Here is a 16,161-nt window from a genome sequence, read left to right on the forward strand (position 1 = left end):
AGATAAGATTGGATGGCGCTGAGTCCTGAGTTGAGAGGGGACGAGTTTTCAGCTGCTCGCCCTAACCTGTCCTGCTCTCCCCCCTCTCCCTTCCCCTAGCCTCCACGGGGTCGGTTCCCTGTCCTTGTTCGGCCTACAATTCCGGGTGAATGAGCTTTTGCCCATGTAGATTGCATTTGGCCGCCGTTGCCAAGAGAAGGGGACTTTTGTTGTGTCCGAGGTTGTTGTGACTTGTTGAAGGGCCAGCCATGTGAAGAAGATTTCCTCGGCGCCAACGTCGTGCTAGCTCACGCCGGATCAAGGCGACGCCGGTCTGTCCGCATGGTCGAGGGCATAGATGATTGCGTCGATGCCTTTGTGTCAGATCCACATCCTATTTACCCAAGAATGAGAAGAGGTTGAACGTTGTTGTACGGATACTAGACTTAAAGTCTGTGTTGCAGACATTGGGAACAGGGCGATTCAGGGCCGGACTCCTCGGCTTTCGGCAACGAGGAAACAGTAAAGCGGAGAGCCGACAAGGGTCATGGACACATCATGCCTGCTGGGATTTAAGCTTGTTGGTGCCCGCCTGCTGTGTAAGCGTCCATTAGTTGTTGGGTCAGTCGAAACGATGTTTTCCATTCACCAACATTGAAAGGCCTGGCTGAAGCATGACGAAACCTACCGTCCCCCGAGAGCTGCTGTTTGCTTGCCCGGTGGAAAGCTTGGTTGCTGGCACCACCTATGGCTATCTTGCTACTGCTGACGGGGGATTCGTTCGCTCTTTTTTTGTCGGAACTCATATTGGACGAGCAATGTTGACTGCTGTTATTGTTGATGGCTGTCGATGTTGGTGGTGTGATGGATGTCAGTCAAGGACAGGAGGCATGGGAAGTGAACCGCCATGACCGAGAATAGAGAATGCGGCCCAGTGAAGATGCGGCCAGTTGTGTGGCTGGTGATGTGGTTGGTGGTGTGGCAGAATGTGGCTTGTTGTGGCTGAGCTGCCCTTCCAGCCACACATGACGGCAGCATCAATTGGCGTTCCGGTATTACCTGATTCTTCCACTCCGGACTGTTCCGTCCCTTTAAGCGAGCCGGCGATTGCACGTAATTACCGCGGTAAGTGACTTAAGTGACTGCAACCGTACCCGTCAGGTACCTACCTACCTGTATGCGTGCCTACCTACCTACCTACATACCTAGGTACACGCCTACCTCACCCGGGCCGATAACGCAGTTGGCAATTGACCTGACAGACTGACTTCACCACACCACCCTAAAGGAAAATGGGAGTCCACAGTCACAGTCATAGTCAGGTAGTCGCAGCAGTGGAGCCCGGCCGTCCGACCCCGCCAACGCAAAACCTGCCCCTCCATGGGAATTTTTAAAACCCCGCGTCTTTCCCTTCTGAATTGTTTTGTGAGACTATCGCAGACCGACGTTGCGATCGCAGCAACCCATACTTTGGACAATTTCGCTTGCAAGACAATACCGCTTGTTGCTATACACATAAAACACCCAACCAGGAACGCTACTACGAGACGCCATGGCCACGATTGACATCGTTCTCGGCGCCCAGTGGGGGTAAGCTGCCATTCTTCTCGCGGCACAACTCAACTCTCAAATCCCAGCCTTCTTGCTCTACCTACCTATTGTTCCCTTTTCTTCTCCTTGTCCCTCTCCTTCTCCTTGTTCCGGTTCTTCTCTGCTTCTTCTGCCTCTCCAGTCCCTTTGGTCTCTTCAGCCGTCACCCCTTCCATATCCAATGTTGTCCCTCTCTGCCTCCCTATCCTATTTGTTCCCTACCCCCATCCATCCCAACTCCCCCAGCCAGCAGGGCGGCGGTCACGTCAGGGAAAATTCCGAGGGTGTATACATGTGGGGGATCTTGCATGTGTATATGCCCGCTGCGGTCGCGTCTTCTGCATGACGCGCGCTGCCCTGCTGCATCATCAACTACGACGGCATTCATCGACTAACACGTGGCGCAACAACAGTGACGAGGGCAAGGGAAAGCTGGTTGATGTGTAAGCTCGCCCTTGGTGCCCTCATCTCGTATCGTCGCAATGACCCTCTAACGCGCCTCCTCTCCCCGGTTGCAGCCTCGGACAAGACGCGCAGATTTGCGCCAGAGCTCAGGTTGGGAATGCGGTACCTTGTGGTTAATCGATGGCATGCTGATGGCCCTAGGGCGGACACAATGGTAGGAGTCGCTCCAAAACTCCTAGAGACCAACCCGAAGACAAGGGATTCTAACCCGACTGCTTTCCAGCCGGTCACACCGTCATCGCCAATGGTGTCAGCTACGACTTCCGTGAGTCCCTCTAGTCTCCTCCGATCAATGTCGTTGCGCCGCTTTCTCTCCCTCCTCCTCATGCTGACCGCTGTTGTTGCTCTCTCTCTCTCTCTCCAGACCTTCTCCCCTCCGGTCTCCTGCACCAGGAGTGCATAAGTCTCATCGGATCCGGCGCCGTCGTCCACGTGCCGACCTTCTTCAAGGAGATGGCCGACCTCGAAGCCAAGGGCCTCAAGAACATCCGCGAGCGTCTCCTCGTGTCGGACCGCTGCCACATCATCACCGACTGCCATATCCAGGTCGACGGGTTGGAGGAGCAGGAGCTGGGCGGTAACAGCATCGGCACCACCAAGCGCGGCATCGGCCCAACCTACAGCACCATGGCCGCCCGCAACGGCATCACCATCAGCGAGATGTTCGACGAGGAGGTCTTTGCGCGCAAGCTTCGCCAGCTCGCCCAGGGTTTCAAGAAGCGCTTCGGCGACCTCCTCGTCTACGATGTCGAGGATGAGATCACCCGCTTCAAGCAGTACAGAGAGGACCTTCGCGTATGTCTGGCCGGTCGCACGTCAACGACTTTGTGGACTCATCACTAACACGCGCGCACATACAGACTTTTGTTGTCGACGCCGTCCCCATCATCGCCGATGCCCAGAAGAATGGCAACAAGATCCTCGTCGAGGGCGCACAGGCTGTCATGCTCGACCTGAGTACGCCGGCACGATGCTCTGTTTACGTGCGACATATTGCTGACACTTGACCCACAGACTTCGGAACGTACCCCTACGTTACATCATCTAACACTGGCCTCGGCGGTGTTTTCACTGGTGTAAGCCCTCCCCCCCTCCCCATGATGGTCTCGTGCTCCCTGATCCGCTCCTGACAATGTTCGCAGCTTGGCCTCAACCCCAAGAAGATCAACAACATCGTCGGTGTCGTCAAGAGCTACACGACCCGCGTCGGCGGCGGTGGCTTCCCCACCGAGCTGCTCAACGAGACGGGCGAGAAGCTCCAGAAGATCGGCCACGAGATCGGCGTGTCGACGGGCCGCTCCCGCCGGTGCGGCTGGCTCGACCTGGTCGTGATCAAGTACTCGACGGACCTGAACCACTACACGGCGCTTAACCTTACCAAGCTCGACATCCTCGACTCGTTCCCGACCATCAAGGTGGCGGTTGCGTACAAGAACAAGCACACGGGCGAGCAGTTTGCGTCCTTCCCCGCGGACCTCAAGGCACTCGAGGATGCCGAGGTGGTCTACGAGGAGTTCGAGGGCTGGAACACGCCCACGACGGGCGCCAAGACGTTCTACGACCTGCCCAAGCAGGCCCGCGCGTACGTCGAGTTCATCGAGAAGTTTGTCGGCGTCAAGGTCGTCTGGATCGGCACTGGCCCCAAAAGAGAGGACCTTATCTTCCGCGGGTACTAGCCGGCTATTTGCCGTTATTAAAAGGGCTGTAAAGGAGGGATGACGACCGGACGTCGCAGTAAAAACGACGGCGGTGACGCTCGGTGCTATTATTGATAGAATTTCGATGTAAACCAGAAAACAATAGACGACACATAAGACATGGCCTCGTTGAAGCTGAGCTCTCCCAATTCCAGTCTCATTACCCTAATCGTGAGTGTCAACTAAAACTCACTCACCACCGATCATGGTCGCCATTCGACATCTCAATACCTCCCAAGCCACAACGACTTCCACTCAACAACGTCAGCGTGGACGCAAACGTATGTATGACTCTTTGCTCCGCGGGGGCCAAGTCCGGGGGGGCACACACTGGAGCCTCGTCGCGACCAGCGGGGCCGAGGAGATGGGGGCCTTCTCATTCCTCCTCCTCCCCTCCAACAGTCAGTCCACTCACGGATCCCCGACATCGGGGGGGGGGGGCTGAGGCATTTAGCGTCCCCCCCCCCCGGAGCCGTCGAAGATAGCCGGAGGAGCAAAATTTTCCAATATGGAGTGGAGTGATTGAGCCCCCTGCTGGATTACACGTGATTGGCCAACGGGAGCTCACAGACCAAGTCAGAGCATATTCGCGAGTCTCAACAGCGTTCCACCCTGCCTCTAACCAAGAGAATATGGTTTGCAAACTCAGGATCCGAGATCACAGACGAGTATCCCAGGTACTCTGAATTGTCTGGCCGGTTGGCCCAATGGCAAGGCGTCTGACTACGACATACCGTGGAATCAGGAGATTGTGGGTTCGACCCCCATGCTGGTCAAAATCTTTTGCCGTTCGGGGGTACTGTCAGTTGGCAACTAACGTCTTTCCTTTTTACACGCTGAGGATTTCTATCCGTTCTCCTCCTGCCTTTCATTTTCTGCCCTGCTGAACATTTGTCTGGCTAGCTAGCTTCCTTGTTGCCGACGTTTTGTGTGTCACTAAGCTTCTGATTTGTGTGATACTGTGACTCGGGAGCAGCGCATTTTTTTCCCTCGTTGCTCGTCTCGAGTTTGAGTAAGGGTCGGGTGCAAAGTCCGGGATAATGGAGTTCTGGGATCTTTTCAACTGCCATTTTCGCTCTGGGCGGCCTGCTTCAGTGACATGCGGAATCTAAGATGTGTTGTCAGGGTCAAATCAGAGAAGCGGCCGTCATTCAAAGCCGAAACAATAGGCCGGAGTCATACCCTGCCCGCGGCACCGAGAACCGGACCCCCGCCGGTCGGAACCACCCGGCATTGCCCCGTGGAGGATCGGGACGTTAACCGGGATGCGCCTTCATGCACCTCCCTCCACAAGCGTCATGTTTCGGGGCGATCGGGGCCTCGTATCCGTGCTTTTACGGTTTGTATCATGGTCACGGGTCATTCAAGCATGTGATGTTGCCTGACGCGAGATACAATTACAGCATACTTATCATTAACACCATCCTTTTGTTACATAGATATCAAAAGCGGCATCACGCCATGACCCGGTAGACGGGATACTCGTCGCCGACGCTGACCGGGAGCACGTTGAACGTGGCGTACGAGTCGATGCCCTCGGGCTCCAGCGTCACGAACGCGTGCGCCGCGTTCTTCTGCCTCGTGCTGACCCAGAACCCGCCGGCCGGGATGCGGACCTCCTTGCGGACCGTCCCCGTCGTGACCGTCGTGCGCGCGACGCCCTCGTACTTGGCGCCCGCGACCGCCGCGCCCGTGACGTTGAAGGCCTCGACCTCGCCGCGGAAGTCGGCCCGCAGCGTCTGCACCTCGACCCCGGCGACACGCAGGCGCTCGGCGACGTCGGCCCACGCGCGCGAGAAGACGTAGGCCTCGGGCCGGGTCCGCGTCAGGTTCGCCACCACGGGCGTCGTGTTGAGGAACTGCACCGGGACGTCGACGAGCGCGCCCGTCGTCGCCTCGATGAACTGCCACGTGATGTTGGTCGGCCGCGCCGACTCGGTGACGACGATGTCCTCCGTGCTGGCGATGAAGTCGGCGCGCGCCCCCTCGACCGTGGCGTACACCTCCTCGGCCCGGTCGGCGGCCGTCTGGACGATGGTCTCGACCATGGTCAGCCCCGCGGCGACCCGGCGCTGCCAGTGCTGGTCCGCCAGCCCGATGCCGCGCGTCTCGGTGAGGAACATGATGGCCTGGCTGAGCGCGACGGAGCTGTCGCCGATCTTGGCGTCGCCCGTCGTCTCCTCCAGCACGACGTCGTCGGTGCCCGAGGGGCCCGTGACGTAGGCGCCCCAGCGCAGGCCGCGGCGCTCCATGGCGGCGGCGACGGCGTTGGCGAACACGGCCTCGGACATGTCCCGGATGGCCCGGTGGATGTTGGCGTTCTTCATGGCCGAGAACTGGCCGTCCTGCGCGTCCACCCACTGCTCGCGCGCGCCGTACGGACCCGTCGGGCTGTACTCGTGGCAGTCGACGCCGACGTGCGGCGCGAAGCCCATGACGAGCCTCTTGATGTCGCGGGTCTGCTGCCGCGCGAGCTTGGTGTGGTCGCGGTTCGGGTCGAAGTTGGTCGCGAAGTACCGCTGGAAGTAGGCCACGCCGTCCGGGTTGTACCGCGGCAGCATCATGATGTCGACCTTGTCGAGGAGCGAGGCGGCCCACGTGGCGTTGGCGTCCAGCTTGCCCAGCAGCGCGAGAAGGGCCTGGTCGCCCGCCGGCTCGTTGCCGTGGACGCCGCCCTGCATCCAGATGCGCACCTTGCCGGGGGCGCTGGCGTTGGCGTGGGACGCGAGCCCGTCGACGACACGGTTCGAGTTCGAGAGGTAGACGTAGGGGATCGACCGGCCCTCTTCGGACTTGAAGTCGGGGTTGTGGTAGGTCATCCACTCGTTGCGCGCCGCGAGCGTGCGCAGGAAGTGGTCTGCGCGAGTCTCTTGTTAGCCACTAGGCCGGAGGAGTAGGGAGAGAGAGAGAGAGAGTCAGCCGAAGGCTTCTGTATTCGACTCACCCAGAGTCGCCTCGTCCGTCGGGCCGCTGGTGCCATTGGCAAAGGTGCTGGGCACGCTCTCCGGGCTTGCGAACGCGGGCGAGAACAGCTCGACGCCCTCAACTTCAGGGAAATTGGCTGCGACGGCCTCGCTGTCCCGGATGACCTTGGGCTGGTTGTCCGCGTAGGTGAGCTGAGCCGTCGCGAGACCTGCGGGGAGCAGGCCCAGAGTTGCTACCTGCTGGAAACGCATTGTCGTGATCGTTGCGGACTTGGCTCCGGTTTCTCAATGGGCTCGTCAATGAGAGAGAGAGCGCGAGAGAGAGAGAGGGGGGGGGGAGGGGGAGATGGTCGAGCAAGCACTTTACGCCGGACTTTCTATTGTAGTCTTGAACCTCCCCGGCATCTCTCGGCTTTCCGCCGAGAGCGATAGTGGTCGCCAAGGCCTCATTTCAAGCTGCCCCGGCGCCGGGAAACGTCATGACTTTCCCCTCCGTTGTGCGGTGACACCAGTGATCACGGCACTTCACCTAGAGCTATGCGGGAATAGGAATGCGTTTATCTGCAGTGTGGAGAAGGGGGCCCCTCCTTGTGTGGAGTTGGAAGAGTTGGGGAACGTCCCGGATCCTTGACATTTGTCTCTAGGAAACCTCCGGCCTGACCAGCGAAATCGCTCGCCAAGACGTGTTATCTCGCCAAGCTTCAAAAAGGTCCCTGGCCGCCGGGCACGAGAACATTTTACTCATTCGGCTTGCCGTTTGGATTTGCTAACAGCCAGTTGGTCGAGTCCTCTTACCAATGGCGGCTGAGGTGGAAGTGGAACATTGTCTTTAAACCATGATTGCCGCAACTGGAAGCGTTGTATCCATCCTTGACCATAATCAAAATGATCTGCTATGTACATTGTTCACCATTGCTTCGCCTCACAGAGAGCAGGTAATTGAAGCCCCACCTTTCAAAGTTGATGGAAATAGGGCATGTATCTTTATTTGTGGAACAGAATGCTACAGACTTCCTATGCTGAATAGAGCTATCTTTCATCGGGTCACGTGCCGTCTAGCACAGCACAGCTGGTTGTATGAGACGTTTCTCAGGTCTCCCCCGCCTCTTCAACGTGTGGCTTTTGGGCGTAGACCACATGACTGCCGGTTTAAATCAGCAACGTCTACAAGTCGTTCGGAAAAAAGCAAAGAACTTGCAGATCATACATGGGATGTAACCGGTTGCTCTTCAACTCCTGGCGGACACCTGCAAGCAGCGCCAGCACCTCCTCGGTTGTCCATCCCAGGACACCGCAGAACAGCCTCATCGAGCCCCCCTCCAACCCCTTGAGAATCTGTGCGAGGTTGAGAAGTCCAAGGTCTTTGTAATACTGCTCTTTGCGCCAAGGACCCAACGGCATCCTGAACTTCTGGTGGGCAATGTGGTCAAAGCCGCCGTGCTCTCTCACCCAGCCTTCAAGCAATGGGCCAGGGTTGGGCTCGCGCCCGATGCTTTGAAGAGCCTTGACGAACGGCCCTATCCATTCCATGGTAGACTTACCGTTCTTCTCCAGAGTCTCGTCGTCTGAGTAAAGCTGAATTCTCATGTCTTGGAGCTCAACCCAGCCTCCCGGGTTAAGATTACTGATGCCGTATTGTTAGAACCTTATCGTCAACGACAGTTGGGTTTGTGGAAGGCAATACACCGCCCTGAAAACGTACTTGAAGACTCGTTTCACAAGGGTTTCCCAATCGCCAATTGCCCCCACCATGTACCGGCAAAATATGAAGTCATACTTCTTGCCCTCGATCCAGGAGCTTTCCACGTCATCAATCTCGAACCTGACATTGGGAGGAACCCTGTTTGATGGCTAGTAAGCAAGACATCATCCGATTCCAGAAGTCAACACCTCACCATTCTGGCTGAGTGGGACTCAAATCGTTCCCAATCACCTAGTACGCAATAGCCTTTATTTTCTAAATCGAGTCGTTGGAAAATGCCAAAGTAAGCTTACCTCTGCGTGATGGAAAAAGTCGCCCATCTCCATCGCCCCTACAACAGCGTAAGCGCATAAAACACACGAAAAGTTTCAGTATCAAGTACAAAGAATATGGGAAACCCACAGATTCCTGTACCAGTTCCAATGTCGAGAATGCGGTGGACGTTTTCCGTTTCAATAGGCGCCAAAAAAAAAGCCTGTTCCCAATTGCCCTTACGATCAGGGCATGTGTCATGTCCAGCCGGTCGCTTTCGAGCTCGTCGTTCAGAGCGATATAGGCTAAACCCTGTTAGACAATCTTTTCGGATGACCTATGTTCAAAGTGCGACAAAGTGTATTGAGGAAAAGAACGCACATCCTGCTCGGAAAGCATGGTATCGGCGACCGTACTCAACCGGATAGTCGACCACGCTTGAGGTCAGAGACGCAGTGTAGCTCGAGCTGACGTGAAACCCGTGTAACCGGCAGTGTAAAATAAAACTAGAATAATTTCACAGGGCGAAAGCTTACATTCGATCATCAATCAACCTGACGTCGTCAAACTATTTAGTGATTAGCAGTGAATCGCGTAATGCTGCGTATCAAAGAAAACGAACTGTCTCCCCCTCATCGGGTTCAAGTACGAGTTCTTGTGCTTCTCCATCGGTTTCCAACTCAGGTATAATTGAACTGGTGTTGGGGCGGGCCGAGCCAGGGGTGGCTGATACGCTGGACACAACAGTCGCCGGCGCCAGACTCATTTGTTGATCAGTTGCTTCAGACATCTTGGCGTCAACGTCGAGAGGAGTGCCCACAGGTTAGACGAGTCAATGCAACAACAGTGAAAAGAGAAGGGGGAGATCTTGAAATGTTTGGTGGCAAGAGCGGGGTTTTATGCCATCAACCCCTGACTCCGAGACGACAGATCATCTGTTCCCAAGAAAAGGGGGCATCAAGCTGCAGCATCGTGCGTTTCCCACTCTCGCCATCTCGTCTGTTGGACGTGTTGATGTTTGTAGCAGTGGATCTCAACCGGGATTTAGCCAACTGAAGATAAATTGCCCCTGCCGCCAAGGTAGTTGTATGCTGTGCCTTATGCGGGAGCTTGTGACCGGCTCCCCGATAGAAGACGAGTCTCATCAGGGGTTGATGTGTTTGGCCGGATTTGATGCAGTCCCAGAGCTACGCTTGGTTCTTGCAACCTTGGAAAGCCAGTTCTCACTCTCTCTCATGTGCAAAGAGTCGCTTGTTGTTGAAGGTCAAGTGGACCCCTAGAGTTAGGATTGAGTAAGATTTGATATTGATGTCTTGAAACTCACATATACCATTTCGATATCAGCATTTTCTATTCATCTTCAAGCCTGTATGTACTTGGCTTGAGTCTAGCTTCCATCCTGGTAAGAATAGAATTATTTTTCTTGATCATCCACATGCATCAGAAACAGTGGCAAAGAGTTTCATTCATTATCAGCCTGTTTATCTAGCCTTTTCAAGTTCCCTTCTCTTGCATCAACAATGTCTAACTTCAACAAGCCTCCCATCACTTCTGGTATGAGTACCGCGGTCCCAAAGAACTCAAAATCTTCAGTTCGCGCGGCTTTACGTAGAAGGGCTCTGTCGCGTCAAAATAGGCGTTGTAATACTCCTTGGTCATTTGGTGCTGTCGGATAATGGGAGCGATTAGCCAAAGTTCTGATGGATTCTGTGCTGAGACCGTCTCACTTTCAGGATCCAATCTACAGGTTCGGACCTAGCAACTGCTTTAGCTCCCGCAAGACATGACAGTGACCACGTTAAGGAAGCGTGACCCGGACTCACCATTTCTCAATCCACGTGATCGTGCCCGGAGAGTCATGAATTTGATACATCTCGAAGTACATCAGCTCAGACTCCCTCTTCATCTTCTCGATGGTTGGCTCGGCCGCCTCCAAGAATCTAGCAACATCCCGGGGATGGACGTGAACAGTGACCTGAAAGACCGTCGCCATAGTGAGAGTAGGTGTTGCGATATGCCCAAAGCCGTTGTGTTCAAATGAAACAAATATGGTTGGCTGCTATTGAAAACTGCGAAGTTCTGATACCGGGGGGACAAAGCTCATTTGTAGTTCGCAACAATGTTTTCCCCGCATGTCCGACTGGTCAAGTCCGGCGTGAGGTCAGATGGTGAAACATCCGCTGTCTGACTAGTGACGGCCTTCATGAGTCTGCCCGAATTTACAACCTAAAACTGATTGGTTGTTCTCGTGACTGGATAAGCTTAGTCTGAGCCGTGTCCGCGGGACTCCATTTTGACAGAAATAGGAGGAATAGGCCTGTGAAAGCTTGACGTTGAAGTCGACAAATCCGGTTCCCTCTGGGGAAGCTGACGAGGGATTGTAACAATCGCAAAGGACTGTGTCTCTGAAATCACAAGCCCGTGAGAACGAAACACGGCAAAAAACCCCTTTATATCTCCTATGTAAAAACTACAATTTGATCACCAAATGAGAAATGGCTTCTGTCAAGATCATGCTAATGAAACGAGGATAATAGGTTCTATTCTGTTTCTTATACAAGCAGAATTCGGTCGCTAGGGAACCCGCTTTCTCTATTCTCCTCCGGTTAGGGGAAAAAGCATGCGATCTCTTGCCATTTCATCTTGATGCTATTGGATAGAACGCTAACGGGTCGTACCTGACGGTCTACCCTCCGAATGAGAAACTCTGTTCTTCTCAACCTCAGTCTCATTCCATGGCGGCCTGTTTTGTCTTTCGCTCATCTTCCACGCGAGGGACATGACGACAGTTGCCACCAAGAGAATAACACACGCGGCGGCCAGCGTGAAAGCACAAGCTCCATACTTTGTCGATAACAAGTACCTGTTCCTCACTCTTGTCGACGACGTGTATGGTGCAGTCCATATGCTACCGACATCTGGCGTCTCGTTCCTGATGTTCTCGAAGTACGCGAACACGCAACCGACGGCCGCAACCGTGAAGATGAAAGACAGCGCGGAGAATACAATGCCTGCAAAGGAGGCAATACGCTTGGGTCTGACAAAGGCCACGGCGGTGGCGATGATGGCCAGTCCGGCTGTCGAAGCGGCAACGGCTGGGAGGACGAAGCCCAAAGTCAAGTCGCGCAGCTTATTTCTCGACATGGACGAAGGGAAAGTTTCGACGATTGACCTGACGGAGAAGGACGGATCATAGCCTTGCGTGGTCCTCCGGACACATCCTTGCCGGTGAGTTCTCCTACAGTTCCGGATCAGCTAGACGCCCTTTAGGTTCCGGGCTTCCGGTCCATTGGAGCGGAGCAGTGACTTTTGATGTCGCAATACTTACCATTCAGTTGATGTCGACTGGCAGTAGCCCCAAAGACCAAAATCAAGTCTGATATCAGGAGTATATGTCCCGTTAGGCCTCCGTCCAGCCTCCAGTGTAAATATTGGTAGGCTTGTATCTGGAGTAGAAAGACAGGTAACGATAAGAAGACTGAAGGAAGCCAGCAGCAACACAAAGCCGAGACCCAGAAGCATGCGTGCAGCGACCATCGTCAAAAAGAAGTGGGGCGGGCTTATTTGGAGAGTTGGAGTAGAAAAACAAATAACTTGATGGTGATTAACGTCAGGTTCTTGGAGTTTCCAAGACGTAGACTGGCCACGAACAGTATGCTAACTGCTCCGGCTACAGTTCAGACTATATGTTAAATAGTGCTGTCAACCCATAGCAACCGGGCGAAATAGAAACCACGAACGCATCCAACCTGAGCAAAGGCGGTTGCCTAATTTCAAGGGTTTAAGACACATCGTATGGCTGTGTCTCAGCCTCTGATGTCAATCAAAGACTCGGCGCGGTCACAGACACAATGGGGTGCTGGATACACGGCTCCGAAAGGATTGATCGACGTGGCTGGTGACACCGAATCTGGACAGGGTTTCCCGCAGTCCAACTACGTGTTGTCGCCTTCGTAGATCATCGTCTCAGGGACCGCGCTTGTGAGGATCTCGCTTCTGCTGTGCCACATTGTAGACTTTTGGATGTGGGTGCCGACCTCCATGTCTCCTCGGAGCCCGGTGCGGTGGTGCCCAGACAACCGGCCGCGAGTGAGGGGAGGATGCCAGCAGACGTCACGAAAGGTTGGCAAGGCTCTGTTCGGGCGACGAAACGTAACGCATCGGTATTCAGACCAATAACGATTGTCTAACGGATGAAGAGTATGGTGGTGACGTAAGCCGAGGTCTTGTCTTCCAGAGCTTCGGGTCATCAGCGCCAAGGAACCAAGTCTCTGGCACCAGTGAAGGGTGCGATTTAGAGATTTAGTCTGTTGAGGACTTCCAGTCGATGAACTTCACACATGATCGCAGTTATTCTTGACCGGTAAATGGGTTTCCGCCGCTGCCGAGCCGGGCTCAGTTCAGCCAGCGACTTCCCTCCCTCCCCAGGTTGAGGCGAAATCAAGCGTCAGACGAAGTTTCTCCAGACGCTGAACGAGATATCCTTTGTTAACTTGGCAAAAAGATTGATCGATGTAGGAGGGTTTTCTTAATCTTTTTTTCGTTCGTTCTTTCTACTTTTGTAGATTCGAGTAGTGGTTCTGGGTTAGGTCTGTCTGTCTATGTCGCGAGGGGAAAACATTGCTTGCTTGTTCCCCCTTAATTTAACATCATTAGTCTAAGTTTCGCTTGCCATGCCTGTTAACCACAAATGCAGCTAGGCTGCAGAGTTGAGCGGATGAATTCATAAGCATAAAGAACCTGATTTACTAAGTTCCGAAAAGTGTTACTGATTCGGCCTAATACAAATGTAGTTGCTCTACCACTTCGCCGCGTCACGTGGATGACTTGTGGCCACCACTTTTGCCATTTACCATCACCATACTCTTGGCCGTAGTGTGAGATGGCCTCCATATTGATGTCTGCAGAAAGATCAGTAAGCAAATACGACTGCAATATAGGAGGAAAACCCAAAATATATTGACGACGCGATGCAGTAATCAGCCAGCAGCAAAGCAAGGAACTATAAGAACAAGATGAATTATCCTCTACAACTCCCAATTCTCACCATCTCACAATAGAATCGAACTTCAGTAACTGATTGCATCCATTACAATCCTTCCTACTCCTCAAAATGTCGTTCCAAGCTCCATTCAAGTACCTCGCTCTTGTCCTTGCGGCCGCTGGCTATGCCGTCGCCGAGCCGACCAGACCGGGCTTGACGTACCTATACAGCCTTAACGGCACACTCGGCGAGCCATTCACGACGGGAGTAGGCCCACACGGCACGCGCGCCGTCCTTCCTGTTCTCGGTGGCCCGTTTTCCGGCCCTAACATTTCTGGTAAGCAGCATACATTGACAGCGAGAGAACATCTTCTGGCAGGTGCTTATAAGTATTACAGGACAGGTGCTTCCCATCGGTGCCGATTGGGGCATCGTTGACAGCAACGGTCTTTTCTGGGCCGATGCACGGTACAACTTGCGGACGGATGATGGAGCGGAGATCTTTGTCCAGACAAGCGGGCCTGGACAGCCTGATGGAACAAATCATCTGCGAGTCATTTTTGAGACGGGCAGTGAGAAGTACTACTGGATGAACAACATCCTCGCCATTGGGATCTTGACCAACGGGACTACTACGGACGGAACTCGCTGGGCCGCCCTCGATGCGTGGCAGGTCAACACCAGCGCCTAGTCAGTCACGGAAGCATACTTGCATAGTTGTTGCATCTATTGCTAAGTTGGTAAGGGCGAGAGACCAAGCGGTAGACCTTCTAAGAAGTATATGGTGTGGAGAGCTGTGGGCTAGAACTGTATATTACATAGCACATAGTCTTTTTTTGTCTCCTAAACTATGCCCATTGGCTGCTGTACCTTTCTTGTGTCACTAGTTTTTGCTCGTGTGTGAGATTTATGGCCTACAATTAAGCCCCTTGGTATATTCTAAATTATTCTGTTAGGTTTCTTGCTGAAGCCTAGTCTGTAGTGCTGTAGCAGATCCTCGAGAAGAAACCTGTATTGAAAAGTTTTGAATTGAAGCGTACGAGGCACATAGAAAGACTGGCCAGGTCATCCAGCTGCTTGATAATAATGAGGGAACTGCTGTAGGCTTTGTAACAAGCAGAATACCTCATAGAAGTAGCATGCTCTTAGAAAAGGGTTTAATAAAGGCCCTGTCAAGCGGCAAGGGCGAAGTCTCCGCTTGAAAAAAAGAGTTGCAGGTATAGTATACGTGATGATCATATAATAAACCCATTACTGCTACTCTTGTTAGTCAAACACAAAGAACAGCCGATAGGTAAGAAATATCAAAAGAAATACCAGATTAAGAACGAAATCTATAGACAAACACAGAGGGGGAAAGATTGTTACGTTGTGTTGTTTATTGGGTTAGCAGAACCGGATAGAAGCTCATTCATAACTGGGCCCGGGAGCTTTTTCGCACTTGAGGAATAGTGATAAGAGACACCTCCCCTAATCCTTCTACATCAAAATCGATAATCATTTCTTTACATCTTCTCTTGTAAAACGTCCTGCTTCTGCCCCTGTCGCCTACTGTCATCGGAAGCTAAAGGAAGCTGCACGGAACGAGAACAGCACAGTGCTCGTTGGTCAATCCAAAGATTCGGATTCTGGCCGTGGCTCCTGAGAGCTGAGAGCCCCGCAACTCCGAATTGGACAAGTTTAAGAGTCTGTAGTCTGATCTGAGTGAGAGAGATGACTCGGTTCCGAGCCTGGACCGGCCCTTTGACCAGGCACCGTTGCCGGCCCACCCGGCCAACGACCAAATGCAGCCTTTTTACAGGTGGAAAAGCACGATAAGAACAGAGAACGGGTCTAGCTGAGGTGAGGTGGTCTCAGACCCCGTCGCTCAAGGCCTGCAGGTCTCCAGAGCGTTTCCGCGATGCTTGCTGGGTTGGGCCAAGCAGTCCGGCGCTATGCTAGGAAGCGGAAGCGAGGCCCACAGAGAAAAGCTTAGTCTAACTCGATCCCGCATCAGGTCCCAGGTCTAAGGACTCTTCCCTCCAGGGAGGCAACTCAGCCGCGTACAAAACCTCCCCATACATCAAATGATGTCAGCCAAGCTATTGACTCTAGTGGCTGCTGGATTACGGATTGGTATCACGCATCCAGCCTGTTGGGAACTAGTCTCTCCACACGTCAGGCGTCTTTCGATCCGGCGGCGCCGCGAGACTGGAGACGTGGGGTGGGGGCACCGGTTGTGCGGATCACTCGTGAAGCCCCTGCTGCTACTCAAGTCCAGGCCAGGCCTATCTATGACTTGTCTTGCTGGAGTCAAGCGCAAAAGAATTCAGCTCGGAACTGCCCTGCAGCTGCCGCGATTGCAGGGGGCCTGGACGCCTCGAGCAGTGATCACGAGGCCGAGCAAGGATAAATCAACAAAACAACAACAATTTTTTTTGGCAGTCCAACCAACCCTTGAAAGGTTGTTATCTGACTGCGTAGGCGTGCTGCTACCCATAGAGAAATCCCGAGGCGAAACAGTCCCGGCTGGGTCCACGTACCAATCTAATAATATGGGCCGAGCTGAAGAGGCTCCTCCGACTTGGA

At 53.8% G+C, this 16,161-nt stretch overlaps 6 protein-coding genes across 6 annotated transcripts; 3 read left to right on the forward strand and 3 right to left on the reverse strand.

Moving 5' to 3' along the window:
• Positions 1 to 2,008: 2,008 nt before the first annotated feature.
• CH63R_05056 (Adenylosuccinate synthetase) lies at positions 2,009 to 3,710 on the forward strand (the record flags this gene model as incomplete). Its single annotated transcript, XM_018300031.1, has 6 exons — positions 2,009 to 2,012; positions 2,258 to 2,299; positions 2,399 to 2,829; positions 2,895 to 2,991; positions 3,049 to 3,110; positions 3,177 to 3,710. 6 exons carry the CDS (start codon positions 2,009 to 2,011, stop codon positions 3,708 to 3,710), a joined length of 1,170 nt encoding a protein of 389 aa, XP_018161277.1.
• Positions 3,711 to 4,790: 1,080 nt separating this feature from the next.
• CH63R_05057 (Carboxypeptidase 2) lies at positions 4,791 to 6,907 on the reverse strand (the record flags this gene model as incomplete). The annotated part of the gene is made up of 3 exons (XM_018300032.1): positions 4,791 to 4,839; positions 6,330 to 6,588; positions 6,676 to 6,907. 3 exons carry the CDS (start codon positions 6,905 to 6,907, stop codon positions 4,791 to 4,793), a joined length of 540 nt encoding a protein of 179 aa, XP_018161278.1.
• A 912-nt stretch (positions 6,908 to 7,819) lies between these two features.
• On the reverse strand, positions 7,820 to 9,399 carry CH63R_05058 (UMTA methyltransferase; the record flags this gene model as incomplete). Its single annotated transcript, XM_018300033.1, has 8 exons — positions 7,820 to 8,279; positions 8,358 to 8,495; positions 8,551 to 8,588; positions 8,651 to 8,688; positions 8,760 to 8,921; positions 8,991 to 9,076; positions 9,146 to 9,177; positions 9,232 to 9,399. The coding sequence occupies 8 exons, from the start codon at positions 9,397 to 9,399 to the stop codon at positions 7,820 to 7,822; spliced, it is 1,122 nt and encodes a 373-aa protein (XP_018161279.1).
• Positions 9,400 to 10,154: 755 nt separating this feature from the next.
• Positions 10,155 to 10,602, reverse strand: CH63R_05059 (C6 finger domain-containing protein; the record flags this gene model as incomplete). Its single annotated transcript, XM_018300034.1, has 3 exons — positions 10,155 to 10,274; positions 10,337 to 10,364; positions 10,433 to 10,602. The coding sequence occupies 3 exons, from the start codon at positions 10,600 to 10,602 to the stop codon at positions 10,155 to 10,157; spliced, it is 318 nt and encodes a 105-aa protein (XP_018161280.1).
• Positions 10,603 to 11,388: 786 nt separating this feature from the next.
• On the forward strand, positions 11,389 to 11,805 carry CH63R_05060 (uncharacterized protein; the record flags this gene model as incomplete). Its single annotated transcript, XM_018300035.1, has 1 exon — positions 11,389 to 11,805. The coding sequence occupies one exon, from the start codon at positions 11,389 to 11,391 to the stop codon at positions 11,803 to 11,805; it is 417 nt and encodes a 138-aa protein (XP_018161281.1).
• Positions 11,806 to 13,722: 1,917 nt separating this feature from the next.
• Positions 13,723 to 15,238, forward strand: CH63R_05061 (uncharacterized protein; the record flags this gene model as incomplete). Its single annotated transcript, XM_018300036.1, has 3 exons — positions 13,723 to 13,930; positions 13,992 to 14,165; positions 15,192 to 15,238. The coding sequence occupies 3 exons, from the start codon at positions 13,723 to 13,725 to the stop codon at positions 15,236 to 15,238; spliced, it is 429 nt and encodes a 142-aa protein (XP_018161282.1).
• Between the last annotated feature and the right edge of the window lie 923 nt (positions 15,239 to 16,161).

Source organism: Colletotrichum higginsianum, chromosome 3 (assembly GCF_001672515.1).
Source record: "Colletotrichum higginsianum IMI 349063 chromosome 3, whole genome shotgun sequence".
In the NCBI taxonomy this organism is placed as follows: domain Eukaryota; kingdom Fungi; phylum Ascomycota; class Sordariomycetes; order Glomerellales; family Glomerellaceae; genus Colletotrichum; species Colletotrichum higginsianum.